The sequence below is a fragment of the Glandiceps talaboti genome, chromosome 9 (genome assembly GCF_964340395.1).
Source record: "Glandiceps talaboti chromosome 9, keGlaTala1.1, whole genome shotgun sequence".
Taxonomy (NCBI): Eukaryota; Metazoa; Hemichordata; class Enteropneusta; family Spengelidae; genus Glandiceps; species Glandiceps talaboti.
Genome location: NC_135557.1, coordinates 24,793,235 through 24,811,562, shown reverse-complemented (window position 1 = coordinate 24,811,562; position 18,328 = coordinate 24,793,235). Strand labels below are relative to the sequence as shown.

At 32.7% G+C, this 18,328-nt stretch overlaps 1 protein-coding gene across 3 annotated transcripts in view; it reads right to left on the bottom strand.

Moving 5' to 3' along the window:
- The window catches only part of LOC144439730 (cell adhesion molecule 3-like), a 45,399-nt gene that overhangs the window by 14,141 nt on the left and 12,930 nt on the right, over positions 1-18,328 (bottom strand). For 2 of the 3 annotated variants that reach the window (XM_078128965.1, XM_078128966.1), the window contains exon 5: positions 739-789. The exons of the other annotated variant lie outside the window; for it this stretch is intronic. In XM_078128965.1, the coding sequence (XP_077985091.1) occupies positions 739-789 (51 nt within the window). The remainder of the gene's footprint in view (positions 1-738; positions 790-18,328) is intronic. 3 annotated transcript variants of the gene reach the window in all.

The following is an 18,328-nucleotide window of genomic DNA, read 5'->3' as shown; positions in this document are numbered from 1 at the left end:
CATTATAACTAGGACAGTTGTTTGCAGTATATCTGATATGAAATGTGTGTGATTTGGTTGAAGCTGTTGATGGTGACACATGAAATGCTACAATGTTGCCAAAAATATTGAATGACTTTACAATGTTGCCAACAATATTGGATGACTTTACAATGTTGCCAAAAATACTGAATGACTTTACAATGTTGCCAAAATATTGAATGACTTTACAATGTTGCCAACAACATTGAATGTTGCCAAAATATTGAATGACTTTACAATGTTGCCAACAACATTGAATGTTGCCAAAATATTGAATGACTTTACAATGTCGAATGACTTTACAATGTTGCCACAAATATTGAATAACTTTACTGAATGACAGCACAAGCATCTACAAACTATATTCTTTTTATTTACAAACATTTTAAGCCTAGTTATGAACAGCCAAACTACAACAAAGATCTACTTGAACAGCCAGAAGCTGACCTTGTGACGGATCTTCAATGACTACAATATCTGTGTAGTTATTTCCAAGCTGACAGCGATATGTTTTTTCATCACGCTCAGTGTCATACTCAATTATAGTTAAAGTCGTATTTTTTTCATCACCATCAACAGGTTTAATATCATACACCTCATCAGACACTATAGGAGTAAAGCTTTCGCCTTCCTTATCAGACTCAAGCCATTCCCAAGCTTCACCTTCAGGGAATGGCGGATTTTCATTCGTTTCACATATAAGTGTAATATTACTACCTGGCTTGCCTGATACGGGACTAGGTGTTGCGCTCCGTGTTGTTGGGTCAACTGTAAACAAAAGATATTGATATTTTCCAAATAAAAATTTGTCCCAGGAAACAAAAAATAAACAATGCCTGCAAAAACGCTGTGATTTGATATGGCACACAAAATTATCTGCAATTGTTTTGTATGTGATTTGGCATTCGAACAAAGTATAATCATGTGTGCTGAATGCGCAAAAAATTGACAATTTGACGAGCATTGCAAATAGGCAAAGTGGTAATAGCTTCTGTTTTCGTTTTGAATATGAATAATTCAAACTAGTGTACACTAATTTGTAGAATGGACACATAGGCAGGAATGGATGTAAATGGTAATCATAACATTTGATTTTATATATTGAGAAAAATATTAACCAAAAAAAAACAAAAAAAAACACTACATTGTTTTGAAAGCTTCTAGAAATGGCTGTAAAACCTGTTGGGATCCCCTGCCTGTCAGCTATGGCAAGACTATATTGGCAAATCTTACCATCTTTAGGGTACTAGAAAGGTACTAAAATGGGAGTCTATGAATGATCTGTGAGGGGTTCTACAAAATAAAAGTTTGGGAATTCTACTTGAGGTGCTCTAAAGATGGTTCCCACAGGCTGCCCACAGAAATAAGAATGTATAACTAAAGACCAAGTTTTTAAGGAGGGTCATGCATTTGATACCTAGTAAACTGAATGAATCATTCTGTTACACAGCAAACGTTAGGAAACTGACATGCAACTTATCACTATCACTATAGTGACTTTTTTTACTGACCACGACCTTCACTCTGAATTTCTAACCTAACCTACTGTACTGAGAGGATTGATGTACAAAGGTTATAATGCACACACAGTTCACAGTTTTTAGCATGGAGCTTTCAATCTGTGTTTGTCAATACGGTTATGATCCTCATCAGAATGATAAATACAATATTAGCTGGTGTAGCTCACGTAGCGGCTCAATGACCAGTACGCATGTGCGCCCTATATACTATGAGGTGTGTTTTTGGTGGTTTTACCCAAGGATGCATTGTGCAGCGCAATGATTACGCATGCACGTTCAATATACTATGCGCATTTTCCACGTGGAGAGCGCTATCTATGATATCATCATGAGGCAGCCATTCACAAATGACTCTACCCTGTGTGAGCTTATCGGCTTTGCCTAGTTATGATATTACAGCTAACCACTAGGTATCACTCTGATGAGGATGACAGATCCAAAGCTCAATACTAAAAATGTTGAACTGCTTGTGGGTTACCAAGCTGATGACCGTTTTTTTTTTTTTGGTCAACACAATAATTATCTTAAAACTACTATTTCAAATACTTGTTGACATATTTCCCTAATAGGTGCACATTTCTAGCAAGGTCTACATTAGTTTGCATAATTTGTTAATGTTATTGAACAAAATTAAAAGCAAAATTTAGTAAAAATATATTAAGTTTAGAAATTAAAGTAATCCTTTTAAATAAATTGATATTAAACAACCCTGTGAGTTGGGTTAGTATAAGAAAAGTGTTAGTTATGGGTGAAAATATATAGAAATGAAAGATTGCCACAGCTACAAAAACAAATTTGGAATTTCAAGATTCTCGTCTACATATATTTAACTTTCTATTATAATTATTGATTGACATACACAATCAGAAGTCTTAGTAATTCTTTTAAACCTTAGACTGCATTCTGTATTGCGAAACTATAACATTGCATATCAATTCATAAATTTCATATTCCAAGGCCCATAAATATTTTTTTTCCAGGAGAGGATTGGAATTGCAGGAATTTCAAGGGAATTATTTCCAGAAGTGTATATTGAGCATAGCATTGGTGCAATATTGTATCAGCAAGTGCGATAGGGAAATTGTTTGGTGTGTATGTATGTATGTATGTATGTATGTATGTATGTATGTATGTATGTATGTGTATGTATGTATGTATGTATGTATGTATGTATGTATGTATGTATGTGTGTGTATGTATATGTGTGTATGTATGTGTGCATGTATGTATGTATGTGAATGTTTATAAATTATGGCAGTGACTGATATCCAACTGTATGAGAACATGTATCCCATAATATGAAGGCTATAACAGTATCACATAGTACTCCATGATTATTATAATCGTTCATATCATTATTTTTTCTCAACATTCAACTGGAGTCTTAAATAAGAATGTTATAACATCCTCATTTTGGATTAAGTCTATATACATATATAATTGTGTGATTTCAAAACATAAGAGTAACTATTTTCATTACAAAATATGAAGAAAAAAAAACAATTTGAATTGACTGATGGTGATACATAAGGATTTAGCATTTGACATGGTTGTGATATGTGTTTATCAACTGAACCTTCCATCCACAACACTTAGGCAATGTACATGACATAACATGTAAATGCGAAATGCATATACATATATACATAAATGACACAATATGTGTAGATATATGTGTGTACACAACATATAATGTTTGCAAATTGCTTAATTTTGATACATGTACGTATGTTTGTTTGTATGCTCTGTATTGGTGCATTACATGTACATTTGTATAAATTATTATACACAAAACTAATGGAGATGACCTGTACTCTATGAATGTAATATGAATATAAAATGACAATGTGTTAAGACCAGTCTATATGTAGGGATTGATTGATTGATTGCTTGATAATTGATTGACTGATTAGTTGGTATTTATCAGTATGATTACATTTCACTGATTTTGAAACATTTGTAAACTAAACATACCTTAGAATAAAGATATAAATAAACTCATCCAATTCAGTGTCCTCTATTTACAATTTATAAAAAATGACTTATTAAACTTTACATTTGTATTATTGCTCACTCTGTCTAAGTCTGTATTTGCATTCAATATGGTCTCATCTCTGTTGAGTTGTAATGAGTGAATTAGATTGTTCTAGTCAAAAGCTGTCAATTATAAATAAATACATCTTACATCTTGTTCTGTGAAATGGTTGAATTTTAACTAAGATTCCATCACAACATTATCAACCTAGCTGTTATTCTAATAAATGATGGTTTTCAACTGTTAACAGCATTTTATAATCAGCTAATCTAACCAAATTGCCCAGTCTCTTTGTACTGGGGTTCCAATACAAAACTACATGAATAGTGAAATGCACATGGAATCCTCTTTCTCCCTTTGGGGTAATTCTTTGTACACAACTAAATACATGTTGGGAGAAAGATGTTAATCACAACAGTTTTATCAGCTTTCCTTTATTGAATTATTGTTATTGTTCCAGGGTTTCTCATTGTAACCAAACATGCTTATGTTTGTTTTATCAAATCTTCTTTCTACCAGGGGGTTATTTGTTTGTAAACAAAAAATACTATAAGTTGGGAAAAATAAGATTTCAATTAGCAAACCTGACAACAAATTGAGGAGAGGGGATGCATTAGGTGACTTGAAATAGCACACATTGAGGTTAACATCCACAATGGACATTACCCGTGAAACTTCTATTTGTAGAATATGATTAACATCCCTATCAGGCAACAACATAGCAGTTATGTTTTAATTTGTGGTGAATTGTTTTTAGACCACACCAATCTCTCCTCTGTTATCACAATCATTATTATTCTATTAACTTAATATTAATATGAATAGTTCGATATGCATGTCTTGAATATAACTGTCGATCCTTTGTCTCACTGGCAGAGGTCCAATATGAGAACTGACGTACCCTCATTATATTCAGGTGACAACAATGACTGTGTCTAGGTCATCCAAAGTTCACCCATCTGTTAGACAGAATTGACAAAGCCGAGATAAAGTACGCACGTAGGACATTTACATAACACTGTTTTAAACGCCCTTCATTTCAAAACAATTAGGCTAAAATACCATCTGCACTTTTTAGTCAGACAGTAAGGTTTCAGTAAATACAGGCCCTGGTACATAATATTGTTTTAAACACCATAAACTTCAAAATCATTAAATGTCATCCATACTCATTGCAATCAGACAGTAAGGCTTTGTTAATTATATACATGTATATTTTTTAATTTAATATTAACTTGTGTGCCGGTTTTTGTATGAAAATATAAATATAGACAACCAATTTAGGTATTTGCACAATTATGTCAATGTGGCTTTAGAGCTAAATATCAAATAAATTGAAAAAAATATGCATATATTAGCATGACCAGCTAGATCTAAGCACATGTATGTTGAGAATATTTCAGAGAATTTTCTAATTTTGAAAATAACCAATAGCGTGTGAGTGGCACTGTATTTTGCATCAGCAATATATTGACACATTTACACACACATCAATTAAGTCTGTCCTTCAAATCAATTATATTCCTGTCTCTGAAATAGGTCATCATTACAGTTAGTTGTTACAAACATTAATATGTTTCATGATATGTCCAGATGCCCTCACATCACCCTGTATAATCTAACATAGTAAGGCTTACTGTCAATACAGCTATCAAGGTCACTTAGCTAAATAAACAAACAAATAAACAACACAAATATGACGTATACAGTTATCAAAATGGTATCAGTTGGCACCTTAAATGGGCAGTACTCCATCATGATGACCTCATTTTACATGGGTTGATATGTAGGTGTTGTACATTAAACTGGTACAAGCTAAGTTAACACGTTTTGGCAGAGCTTATGCTATATTTTTGTAAGGTACTCATGATATTGTACTTAGTGAAACACACTTGGCAACCACTTGCAATTAACCTGGTATCAAACTTCAAGGTATAGTTTTCAGTAAAAACAAGCAAAATTGAAAATTGTATATATATTATGTTGTGTGTGTGTGCGCGTGTGTCTACACCCAAAATTATTTTTTGCCTCAATTTACATCAATATATGTTTATAATTAAAGTTTCAGAAATCGATAAAAGAAACTGTATGCTATGAAACATTTCAGAAAATATAAAAAAGATGAAACAAATTTTCAGTGGGTGGTTTATGAAAATTTCGGTTTGCACTTATAAGTTACATCTCACATAATCAATAAATCATAACGCTGATGACAATTTTTCCTGGCAGTTATTGTTCTGTGGAGAATTATAAAGACAACTGTCAAATTTGCATATTTATCTTCAAATTATCTATATTTTGTATTTATGTGAGTCTTCAGAATTTCTTGCCTACATGATTTCCAATTAATCTCAACATTTGAAGTAATTTACAGGAAAGATGATGAATAAATTAAAATTAACAAATTGTTTGAACTTTGACACACTGAACTTCAGCAGGTTAATATTTCAAAATTAAATTTAATAATTCTTTTCACATGTTTATGTTAAACTTAGGCAGAATTTATGTGTTTACCTGAAAATATGTATTTAGTTTAAGTTACCAACACTTTTTAATGAAATATTTTGGTATACAAGCAACCCAAAAATTTGTAATCCTTCAAATCTTCAACTTCAACTTTCAAGCTGTAATACTTCTCACTGGCAATATTTGATATAAAATATGGACATATGGACTAAATATATATACATGTACTATCATATCTGTTATAAAATGACAGTGAAATACGAATTATGAATCATATGTTTGGTTAAAAATAACTCATAGGTTAACATGTTGTCATGACACTAGTAAATATTATGGGATGGCTGATCAGAAGACGCCATGTCAATAGTGAAGCTGTACTATCTATCTCTTAATTATACACATATATACAGTATCATTGTGAATAGAAAATGTAAGTTTAAAAACCTTAATGCTGTTGAAAATGTAAAATTAAACTTAATCCAAACTTACATGTCTATAATTTACAATGCCTACATTTCATTCATTACTTATATTTGCTGTGATATCCCTATTGCTCACAGAGTCACACCCTGTTTATAATTATATTCTGGTTCAAATTATTGTTGCAGTCAATTGTTTATCTGATGCAAAAAAATATTAAAATTCAGGATTAATATCATAGTCCTGATTTCATTAATCCCAGTAAAAAAAAATATCAGACCAGATGCATGTAGTTCTTACGTTACTTTAATACAAGCAGTCATTTTAGAATGACTTTAATGTATTCACCTTAAGGCATAATTCAACAACTGTTGTTTAAGCTTAAAACTCCACCAATCAGTTCTTCTTTCAGTTACAGTCATTTTAGAATGACCTTATATTTACCTAAATGCATAATTCAACAACTCTTTTTTAAACTCCACCAATCAGTTCTTATTTCGGTTACAGTCATTTTAGAATGACCTTATATTCACCTTATTGGTATAATTCAACAACTGTTGTTTAAACTTCACCAATCAGTTCTTATTTTTCGGTTACAAACAGTCATTTTAGAATGACCTTATATTCACCTAAATGCATAATTCAACAACTGTTGTTTAAGCTTAAAACTCCACCAATCAGTTCTACTTTCAGTTACAAACAGTCATTTTAGAATGACCTTATATTCACCTAAATGCATAATTCAACAACTGTTGTTTTAGCTTAAAACTCCACCAATCAGTTCTACTTTCAGTTACAAACAGTCATTTTAGAATGACCCTATATTCACCCTATTGGTATAATTCAACAACTGTGTCTACTAATCACGTTTCTCTATTCTGCAATGACTCAACAGAACAGCTTCCGTTTCTCTATTGTACTAGTTGAAGACAGCTGCACAATTCCTTTAATTTCATCAACCCCTATGCCCTGTTCCCCTTTTGTTTTCATGTCTTGTTTATTTGTTTGTATGTATTGTTGGGTACACAATTGTGAAAGAAGGAACAGAGATCAATACATGGATGAATGAAAAATTTGTCTTTCAAATGTAAATAAGATAACTTCATGTCCTGTATGTAGAAACATAGATTTTTGTGTAGGGGCTATGGTAGTCTGGATGCAAAAAATGGTTTTTAACTAAGGAGGTGTAAATCAAAATGATACTGTGATATAGGAATGAAACTAGGTCTATGGTTGAAAAGATGCTGATAAGCATATACATTGTATATAGGAAATTAGGAAATAGTAAAACACATAGTTCAATCAACAATCACTTTAGTACAACAGTTCAAGCAGGAGCCTACCCCATCCTACCCGTAGTCTTGAAGAACGGCTGTTGCTACTACTATTTCAGTAATCCCAAGTGCCATTTCATTGTGATTTCAGAAATTTGATGCTGAAGGACTAGTGATAAATTAAAAAATCAAACTGCAGTTAAGATCACTGAAATAGCAGTAGTCAGTCGTACATGTACACATCCTTCAAGACTACGGGTAGGATACTGCTACCCATACCAATAGTCTGATATAGCATGATTTTGATCAAGCACTTCAAAGGATGTACTGTTTGTAAATGAAATAATCCTGGTTAAGGCGACAGTCAAATGAACTGGACCAGTTGTAATTTACTGTAAAGTTAATGTTACACCTCACTTCCTTTTCAATTCTGAAACAAATTAAAACCTATTTTTGGATGCAACCCAGACAACTCAAGGACTAAATATATTCAACTTTGCATTATACTAAATAAATGTTTATACATGTTTGGTGAGGCAGAAAGAATCTGAAACATGTTTATTCCTGTTTGATAAGAATTAAATAAGTCAGAACAGAACAGCAACACTACAACTTTTCTAGGTCTTTGACGTTTACTGACTAGGTGATTAACTTTTACAAGGTGATGACAACTCGTCAATAATTTCTAGTCCTCATAACAATCTCTTTATCCTAAGCTGTCTCTAGCCAGTCAAGAAATCAATACTAAGACTTGTTAACAAAAAAATTATATGCATCTCAAAGGATTAGTAACTTGACATTGTTTTTATCTTTTCTTTTTTTTTTGTGTCATTTCAAATTGATTTATGGATTACAGTGTCAATGCTATCCAACATGTAAAAGACATGTGTGAGAATTAAAGTTTCCATTCTATTTAGTCTTCCTGGTTTTAAAAACTTACTAGTCTATAGAATCAGTCAAATGTATGCATTATTTGAACAGTGTAACTGTTAAAATTTGAAAAGTAATGCTGCATTGTGGGTATTTAAGTTCATGTATTGGGCCACTGTTCTTGCTATGGTGGCAATCACTGGCTACTTGGTTGTGTATCCATGCTTGAACAGAGCACTTTTATTTAAAATAACACAACAGCTAGTGGCACCACAGTGTCAGATTTCAAACAAAATAAAACTGCATTACTTCATGACAGAACTATACTTCATCTACATGTAAGAACCTGAATTAGCAAAACTGTACTCTCTTGGACTTTCATCAAGGGACTTTCAAGTATTATTCCAGTCAAGCTAGGGAGTTAAATGCAGGTTAGGACTAGGATTGGACCTCCTAGCATATGGTTGATGACCAAAGTTCATGTCACTGACCAGGAGTGGTCTACTCTCCTGTACATAGCTGTACATTTATAAAACTAACAAACAGTTCTTTTGGATGAAGTAAAATAAAAAAAAATTATACGATGTAGTAAAAATACGCCATGACAAAGAAGACACTTATGTTTTATGTGCAGTTTAGTTGTGTAGTGATAATGGTATGGTGTAATGAAAGGCAAGCAGAACTATTAAGTTTATCACCACACAGTGACAATAGTGCAGGCAAGTAGAGTAGTGAGTTGGCAAGCATACAGTGAGTGGAGATGGTGCTGTTGGAGCATTGCTATTTTCATTCATGCATTATTGTGAGGTGAGCAGACATGTCAATTGAATGGAATCTCTGTACAATGAGTTTGTTGACAACACATAAATGACAGCTGTGCAAACATTATTGTGTATGGCCATACTCAATGATTTTTTACTATAATTAGAGTTTTTTTAATAACAGTTAACACACATCAATGTGCAAGAATGAAATACCTTCATACAGTAATAGAAATATATGAAAACAAATACAACTGACCAGACAAAAAAATCACGATGACACAGTTAAATAAAATAAAAATTGTAAGCTTGGGTATTACACTTCATAACATCACATGTATGTTATTATTGTGTTTACATATTCTTTTCTCCAATAAATCATAGTCGAGATGCTACACATGGTATTGAATCATCTCTTCTACTCTAAAGATTGATGCACAGATAGCACTAGACTACATAATGATCATATTGACTATATTTAACTTGCAGAAAAAATATTCAAAGCAATGCTTAAACACTACAATTACATTTTGTGAATTTAACTACTAGTACTTGATTTTACATGATTTTAGAATTTTACTGGTGTTTTTTTTTTCTTGAACCCAATATGCTCAAAGTAATACTTATGCAATTTGCATGTCTTAAATAACAAGTATTACAATCACTTAATATTTCAAATATATATTATATAGTCTTTTATTCCGGGCTGATTTTGGTTTTAATGTAAAAAATGTTATACCTCTCAGGAAATTGTACTAATGTCTAGTATATCTGAGAGTAGTCTAGATGCTAATGTGACATCAAATCATAATGGGAGATCTTGTGATTCAATGCAGACTAGCACTAGACTAATCTGAGAGTAGTCTGGATTGCCTTCTAATGCCATGAGTCAGACAGTGGTAAATAATATATAGAATTAATAGTTTTACATCAATAGGTATAGACATTAGGTCATTATTTAATTCAATCATTAACACTATGTACATATTATTGAACAGATTATATCAATAAATTTACATGCTATTGTGATCAAAATATTCACATAAGAAGAAGTGTCTTAACACTCAATGACTATGGTTTTATGTTAGCTGCTCTAAACTGTAGAATGGTGAACGGAATATTATTTAAATACTTAAATTTAAGTTTATAATGTGACATGTAAAAGAAAAGAACAAGATGAAGCACTGACATCACATGGTACATTGTTGGTATGTTAATACTTTGGAGAGTTGTTGGTCACTTTCAGAGAAACTACCGAAAATTTAACACAGACACCTCCCTCGGAACCAACTGCCCCCCCCCCCCCAACACACACACACAAACACACAGTCCCCTGCATTGAACAGCTGCAACAAAAAACTTGTTATTTTCAAGTGGTAATTTTAAAAGACAGATTGATGTCTGCTGAAGGCAAACTGCAATTAATTATACATTAAGTCATTATTCTAACTTAACACAACCCCATGGTGATAACTTTTGGTCTCACAGATGACCATTTGACAAGGTCATTATACATTAAATAAGGCCCAAGACAGGACCTCTTATTGTGCCGGTCAAAACTTGATATGAAATAATCATTGTCCCCTGCCTAACATCCATTTATCACAGTCATAGTGCCCAATTATAACTTGTTTAATAGATAATTTTGACGAGGTCAAACAAAAACTAACCCTGCAGCACAACTCTGTTTATGGCGGCTATTGGAAACCGAGTACACACAGACAAAGCATGACCCGGTTAGCTTGCATGAAATGGTGCACTGAATAACAAATGACCTGGTTGGTTGGAATAAAAGATGTACTGTATTATAAAAGGGACTGGGTTACTATGTTGGAACAAAGCCATCACGACGGTTGCTGACTCGGTGAACTCTAACAAGGGCAAACAATGGCCAATAATTCAAACTGTATAAAGCATACACATACAGAGAGAGCTATTATTTATTATTTTCAACAGACTGCATTACATTTAACTCAACTGTAACTAAGTTTACAAACCATTTCTACTCTGTAGTATATACTGTACTAGCCACAGATGAATGTTGTTTGTGCAACCTGGCAGGAAATCATGTTGTCTTGTATACATATAAATAAATTTTCTATGCTACAATCAATGTCTTCATTCACACATGTTTTCAGATCAATACTGCCCTGTATATTTCACTTCATACATATTTCTGGACCAATGATATCCTGTATGATATTTCAATTCAATTGCTAGTATGGATAATAATATATCTTGGCAACAATGGGTATACATGTATGAACAGTAAAAAAATGATTTTATTTCAAACTTTAAGTTGGTTGTATATCTTGTTTACAATCATAAAATTTAAGTTATGCTAAATATAATTGATTATTTTACGGGGGAATTTGAATTTGAATTCTAATACACATAATTTACTGCAATCGTTTATTACAATTTTTCCCTAATGAAGCTAATGACAGTATACATTGTGTATAATAAGTGAAACATGATACAGTCATTCTTAAAGCAATGTTACAAGCACTAGGAGACCACACCCACTAGTGAGCTAGGAATAGGAAAACACTACACAATTCACTTCTGTTAGACGGTCCTTGCACACACTTCACTAGGATTATATGGTATATTTTCTGACATCATGAGCAATACAGAATTTAATGACACTATCACCTTGAACCACTGATTTATACGACAAGGTGAGGCTGCCACACCCTAATTTCAATGACATCATTCGTGGAGGTCATACAGGTACACTCAGTCAGGAAGGAAGGAATTGGATTACCATTCATTTCTAGTAGTATGTACTACCTGTGAGTGACTATATATGTGTGCATGCCGCCAATGTATGTATGTACCTGTGAGTGACTATATATGTGTGCATGCCGCCAATGTATGTATGTCACCAACAAGTATGCCACCTACACAACATGTACTGCCTCCACTTCCCTTCATACAAGTTAAGTGAAGGATGACAGCTGACTGAGTTATGACAAATTTACCAACAGTCTTGCTCTACTGCCATTCAATTCTTTTCCTGCTAATGCTGAACTGAAAGCTTATCTTAAACTAGAGGGTCACGATATGGCCATTTGTACTCTAAGCCTTGCACAGACGACGGCTCTTACAGAAGACTGAATAGCAAGTACTTATAGAGTAAAAACACCTGTTGCTTCGTACAAAACCCTGAGATGCCTTACAAATTTAGAGGGTTTTACATTCTTATAAACAAGTTGTGGTATTTCCTTGAACAACACAACAATTCTCAGTATTTCAGTAATTAACATTCAAATATGTCAAACTTTAGTTTTAAATAAAGTAAAAATAGTGAAACTGAAGTCAACTGGAACTATCTGTAAAGTGCAGAGCTACTATTGACCAGTCATAAATTATCACACATACACACAGACAAATCTACATTTACCTTTGTTCTTGTCAACCCAGTTGGAACTATCTAAAAGATGCAGTTAAGAGAGTTTGAAAATCTCACTATTTTTGTTAAAGTATCTGTCTAATACAAGGCTCTGTGGCAAGACAGTGTAATAAAAATCCCATAAAAATTCATTGTGGTTATGTGTGTTGTGTGGTCAGAATTTCTACCCATAACTGTCACACTGTCTACAAAAGTGGTTCCAAAGAATTGTAATAATCTACAAAAACACTGGTAATATGTAGCTTTACTACAAAGATATATGTTGAAGTGAATTTTGTCTTTCAGGAATGTTTATCTACTGACACTCAATGACCTTATGTATACGAACATAAGGTATACACTGTATGATTTATGTGCACAATCTATCAACAGTAACCACTCACACAGAGACCTTTTAATTTGTATTGCAGAATGGTAGTGAAAAAAAAGGGTCATTGCTTTTTAGACACAACTATTTTGTATTACAAACAAATTGTCCAAAACTAACAACTTCAGTTCACACTTGGATATTTAGTTCAATATTTCAAGATAAAAGCAAATCTGACAAATGCAAACATGACAGTTTGTTTTTACAGTTTGTTTTTTTTATTCCTGATCAATATACAGTTGATAATTAACAGATCAGGTAAAAATCAACACCCTCTAATAAAACTGAAGGCCAGAATTGTTGAAGTCAGATAACATAGTGAGAATGGTCCTGTAACTAAGTATCAAATAAAAACTTAAAGACGAGACTAATAGTTTGTGCTGGACATTGATGATATTTTTCTAGTTTTTTTTTTTTTTTTTTTTTTTTTTTTTTTGATGATAGGTAAGATTTCCTGTAAATCTTAAACAGACCATGCATGACATCAACAAACTACAAAGTACAGCTGATACAATTCAAAGTTGTGTTAATATTTCATTTATTTATCTATTAATGCACCATTACAAAAACAAGATGAGTTGTAAACACACATACAGCAATATTTACAATTAAACCTCTTTATTTCACATCATGATATGTTGTCTCCTCTTTCAAGTCTTTGGTATTGACTCTCGATTTATTTATATTTTATCAAAAATAGTTTCCCATACCTGGTTATCAATTTAATATTTAAAGCGACACAGACTAAGTTATACATGTTTTGGGGATGTAATTTTAATTCTGCAGCATTCTACTTATTGATGTGTGCAAGTTAACCATCACTTGCAACAGTATTCTACTTACTGATGTGTGCAAGTTAACCATCACTTGCAACAGTATTCTACTTAGGGCGGCCCTTTTTATTTTTCTGTTTCTCATCTCCCGACCGACCCTAATTTGCAGCTCCGACATCAGAAAAAAAAAAGTTTTTTTATTTCCGACCGACCCCTGAGCACAGCAAATTGTAAGGTTCCCCATGGCGTCTTAGGCCAGTTCTGCCGAGGCCACGACCTTGCGACATTGGCCCCCTAAAATTACAAATGAAGCAATAATTTTCCCACCGTGCGTCGCTTTGGCGCATTCATTTTACGGCAGACATCAAAATTATCTAAGTCCACGGCCGGACCAGGCCAGGCTCTGACTCGACGTGAATCCCACAAGAAGTATATTGACTGCGTAAGGGAAAGTTTTGTTGACATCATATAAGATACAGTTACAGTGACAACGCGCAGTTCTATTGTTAACATAAAAAATGCCACAAAAAGATCAACTTTGATGAACTTAATCTACAAATTAAAACATTAGAGGGATTAGATGAGACGTCGAAATGGACGTCTCTCGTCACATGTTTTGCCTACTGTCACTGTCGTGACCTCTGACCTAATCACTGACGTGTGCGAAACACTGAACTTGCTACCGGAACATCTATCTCCCATGCCACAGCTCAGAAGCCTTCGTGAACCAAATTTATGGGACAGGTTGTGATTTTCATTTGTTGATGGGTTAAATTAAATGAGTACATGTGTATTTTGATTCCGAAAAAGGGGATCGTGTTGCATGATGTTGACAGTGCTAGTGACACATGTGAATGTTGGGCACTGAATCAATGCGTAATCACTGGCATGGCTACTATAGACGGCCGATGCATGTGCGCCCGGTCAGACATGAAGAATGAACTTGTTGTGCAAATCAGAAAAAAATTGATGTAATATTTACAGAGCATCCCAACTTTGACTTTGTTGATAGTTTTAGTTAAAGATTCAAGTTCTGAGTTTCAAGGACACCTAATGTCAGCAAGTTTACGGTAGGTAACTATGCTGTCATTTGATATAGCAGGACCAAATCATTATACACAGCCAGTAACGGTTAATTAATAAAAAATAAATTATTTTAAATTTTGTTTGACTATTATTTGTAAGTTTTTCGTTCACATTTGGTACTTTTTAAAGTCAGGGATTTTTTTTCTTAAAAATGTCATGAATTTGAAGAGGGAATGATAAACACAGCAGTGTACTAACAATTTTAAAAATGAAACAAGTGGTTACAAGTTTAGGATTTCTCAAAGTTTTTATTCAATCATATGTTCACTGTGACTTATTTTGAAGTTGTTCATTGTCCTTGTCTGAAAAAAGGGAATTATAAATTTTAGCACTGCTATTCATTGATATTCAGATTAAAAATTGTGACTACCTGGCTGTCCAATCTTTCTAAACAATATATCATTCATATATATATATATATATATATATATATATATATATATATATATATATATATATATATATATATATATATATATATATATATATATATATTCAAAAAATAGCTTACTGGGAACTGTTATTATGAATGGAATTTTTTTATGTAGTTAGGTAATGGTCTATACGTAATGGAATATCTCAGACCACAGTATCTCTATAGTGGTCTGAGATAATTTATATGAATATTTCATAGACATTAATAATTGACCCCACTCCCTGTCAAATGACACCACTTTTTGGAACCAAGGGGCCTGTGTCCCCACTTGTTGGAAACCTTGGCAGAACACCACCGTCTAACCCCCCCCCCCCTCTCACCAACCCACCCACCCAACCCCTTTGTTACGTCAGAGCAGCATGTGTCTTTCATCATGGCAGAAGTCGTTGAGATTTGATGAGGGACAGGGCTCAAAATTAATACTGTCACGCGGTACATTTTGCTGCAATTTAATAATAGCTCAGAATATTTCCATCATTTTCAAAATTATGCTTAAAATTGGTAAAAGTCATACTGCATTCCTAATTTCTTGACCAGTTTTTAGCTTGAAATCAGTTGTATTATCAGGGAAATGACCGACTCCATAGCGTTTCATGACCAATGACATGCATGACCTTTGAAGACATTCCGATGTTTACATCTAACATGTAACCTGACTTTTTTACTTATTCACATTATTACTTTTAATTACTTTTAAACAGTAAATCCCAAAGGGGTTCTGAGTTCTAGAAATGTTTACATGTTATCTGGTGGATTATTTTGACAAGTTCACACTGAAGAAAAATGTTTCATAGGAGTAATGGTTTATATAAATGAAAATTCATCTAGCACACTGATGACAATCACGTAAGTGTTTCAAAAAGTTACATACTAAAGTTCAAATTGGATAACTTGAAAACATTGTTAGCGATGGCAATGCCACTTTGATTAATAGGACGAATGTATTAGTACTCCTGATAAAATCACACAATAGCTCATGGCTACAGAGGTACACCCATCAGGATGATAAGTATTTAATCATCTTCTTACAAAGTTGTTCTACAGACTTGTCAACCTTGCTAAAATGAAGGAAAGAGACTTGTAACAAGGAATTCAATAAAGAGAAGAGAAATGAAGTTGTATAGAGACTAACAGGACAGAAAGGATAGAGAATAGAACTGAAAAAATACATTTTTTTTTCTTGCCCCCCTTTTTTTTTTATTTCGCCCGCCCGACCCACCTGACTATTCCATTGGAGATGAGAAACAAAAAAAAAAAAAACCTCACCCTTACTGATGTGTGCAAGTTAACCATCACTTGCAACAGTATTCTACTTACTGATGTGTGCAAGTTAACCATCACTTGCAACAGTATTCTACTTACTGATGTGTGCAAGTTAACCATCACTTGCAACAGTATTCTACTTACTGATGTGTGCAAGTTAACCTTCACTTGCAACAGTATTCTACTTACTGATGTGTGCAAGTTAACCATCACTTGCAACAGTATTCTACTTACTGATGTATGCAAGTTAACCATCACTTGCAACAGTATTCTACTTACTGATGTGTGCAAGTTAACCATCACTTGCAACAGTATTCTACTTACTGATGTATGCAAGTTAACCATCACTTGCAACAGTATTCTACTTACTGATGTGTGCAAGTTAACCATCACTTGCAACAGTATTCTACTTACTGATGTGTGCAAGTTAACCATCACTTGCAACTGACTGAACTCAAACCTAGTATTACTATTGGATATATTATTATAAATATATATTATTATAAATAATCAAATGGGTGTAATTTCCATAGAAATGATACAACTTGAAGTAGTTTTCCTCAGCATAATTTTATACAAAATCAGTTCTTAGTCATTAATAATCCTGCAAATCTACAAAAAGCAAAGATTTATAGAATTAATTATATAACTGTGAATACACTAAAATTACTTTGTTATTCATTTATAAAAAATTCACTGATATTTCTCTAATTAATGAATAATTTTCAAGAGCCTATTTGATACAAGAACTATCTGTATCTAAGATTACATCTAAAAATAAATCTCAACTGAATTTATGAAATCTGTCACTAAATTAAATACTCCAGACCTTCATAATGCAAATATTAACTCATTTTGATGTATATCTGAATATATATTATCTGCTTATATAAATACACAAATAGTTTGTTTTTATCTTAAAATGTAAGTAAAACTAGAATTAAAGAAAATTAAACAATTTATCAGTATCCAATAATGAGTAGCAAGTTGTAAAGTTGTAATTAAACTTGAAGAATATTGTTGCAGTTGAAATATGCAGTAACAGGGTGAGATTTATCCTAATTTATAATCACACTAAATGATAAATAAAAAAGATAAAATCTAAACATATTGTCTGTTTATATAATTTTATCACGAATAAATAAGAAAATAGAGGTAAATAAAGAAATTCAGCCATATTCACTACATCAGATTTTAATCAAACCAAGGCAGAGTGTAGACAATTTTTTATTTGGCAGTTTTAAATAAAACCAAGGAATTGTTTAATTTGGCAGTTTTAAATAAAACCAAGGAATTGTTTAATTCAGCAGTTTTTAAATCTAACCAAGGAATTGTTACTGTGAACTTATTTTGAACTAGGTTCAGAACTTTGAGTTGTCTTGTTTATTGGCAAGATAGGATGAGATGACTAAATTATTTATGGTAGACTAATTAAACTCTCTATTAGATAAGTTATATTTAAATTTATGAGAATTAATCTTCTTCGTAATGGATATAATGTTATTCGATGTATGGTTCAAGTATGTATGAAATAATCTTGAAGTTCGAGATTCCCTTAAATTTTATAAACTAGTATTTTGTTTGACCTTATCAAGCAGAGATCATCTGCAATCATGATTTT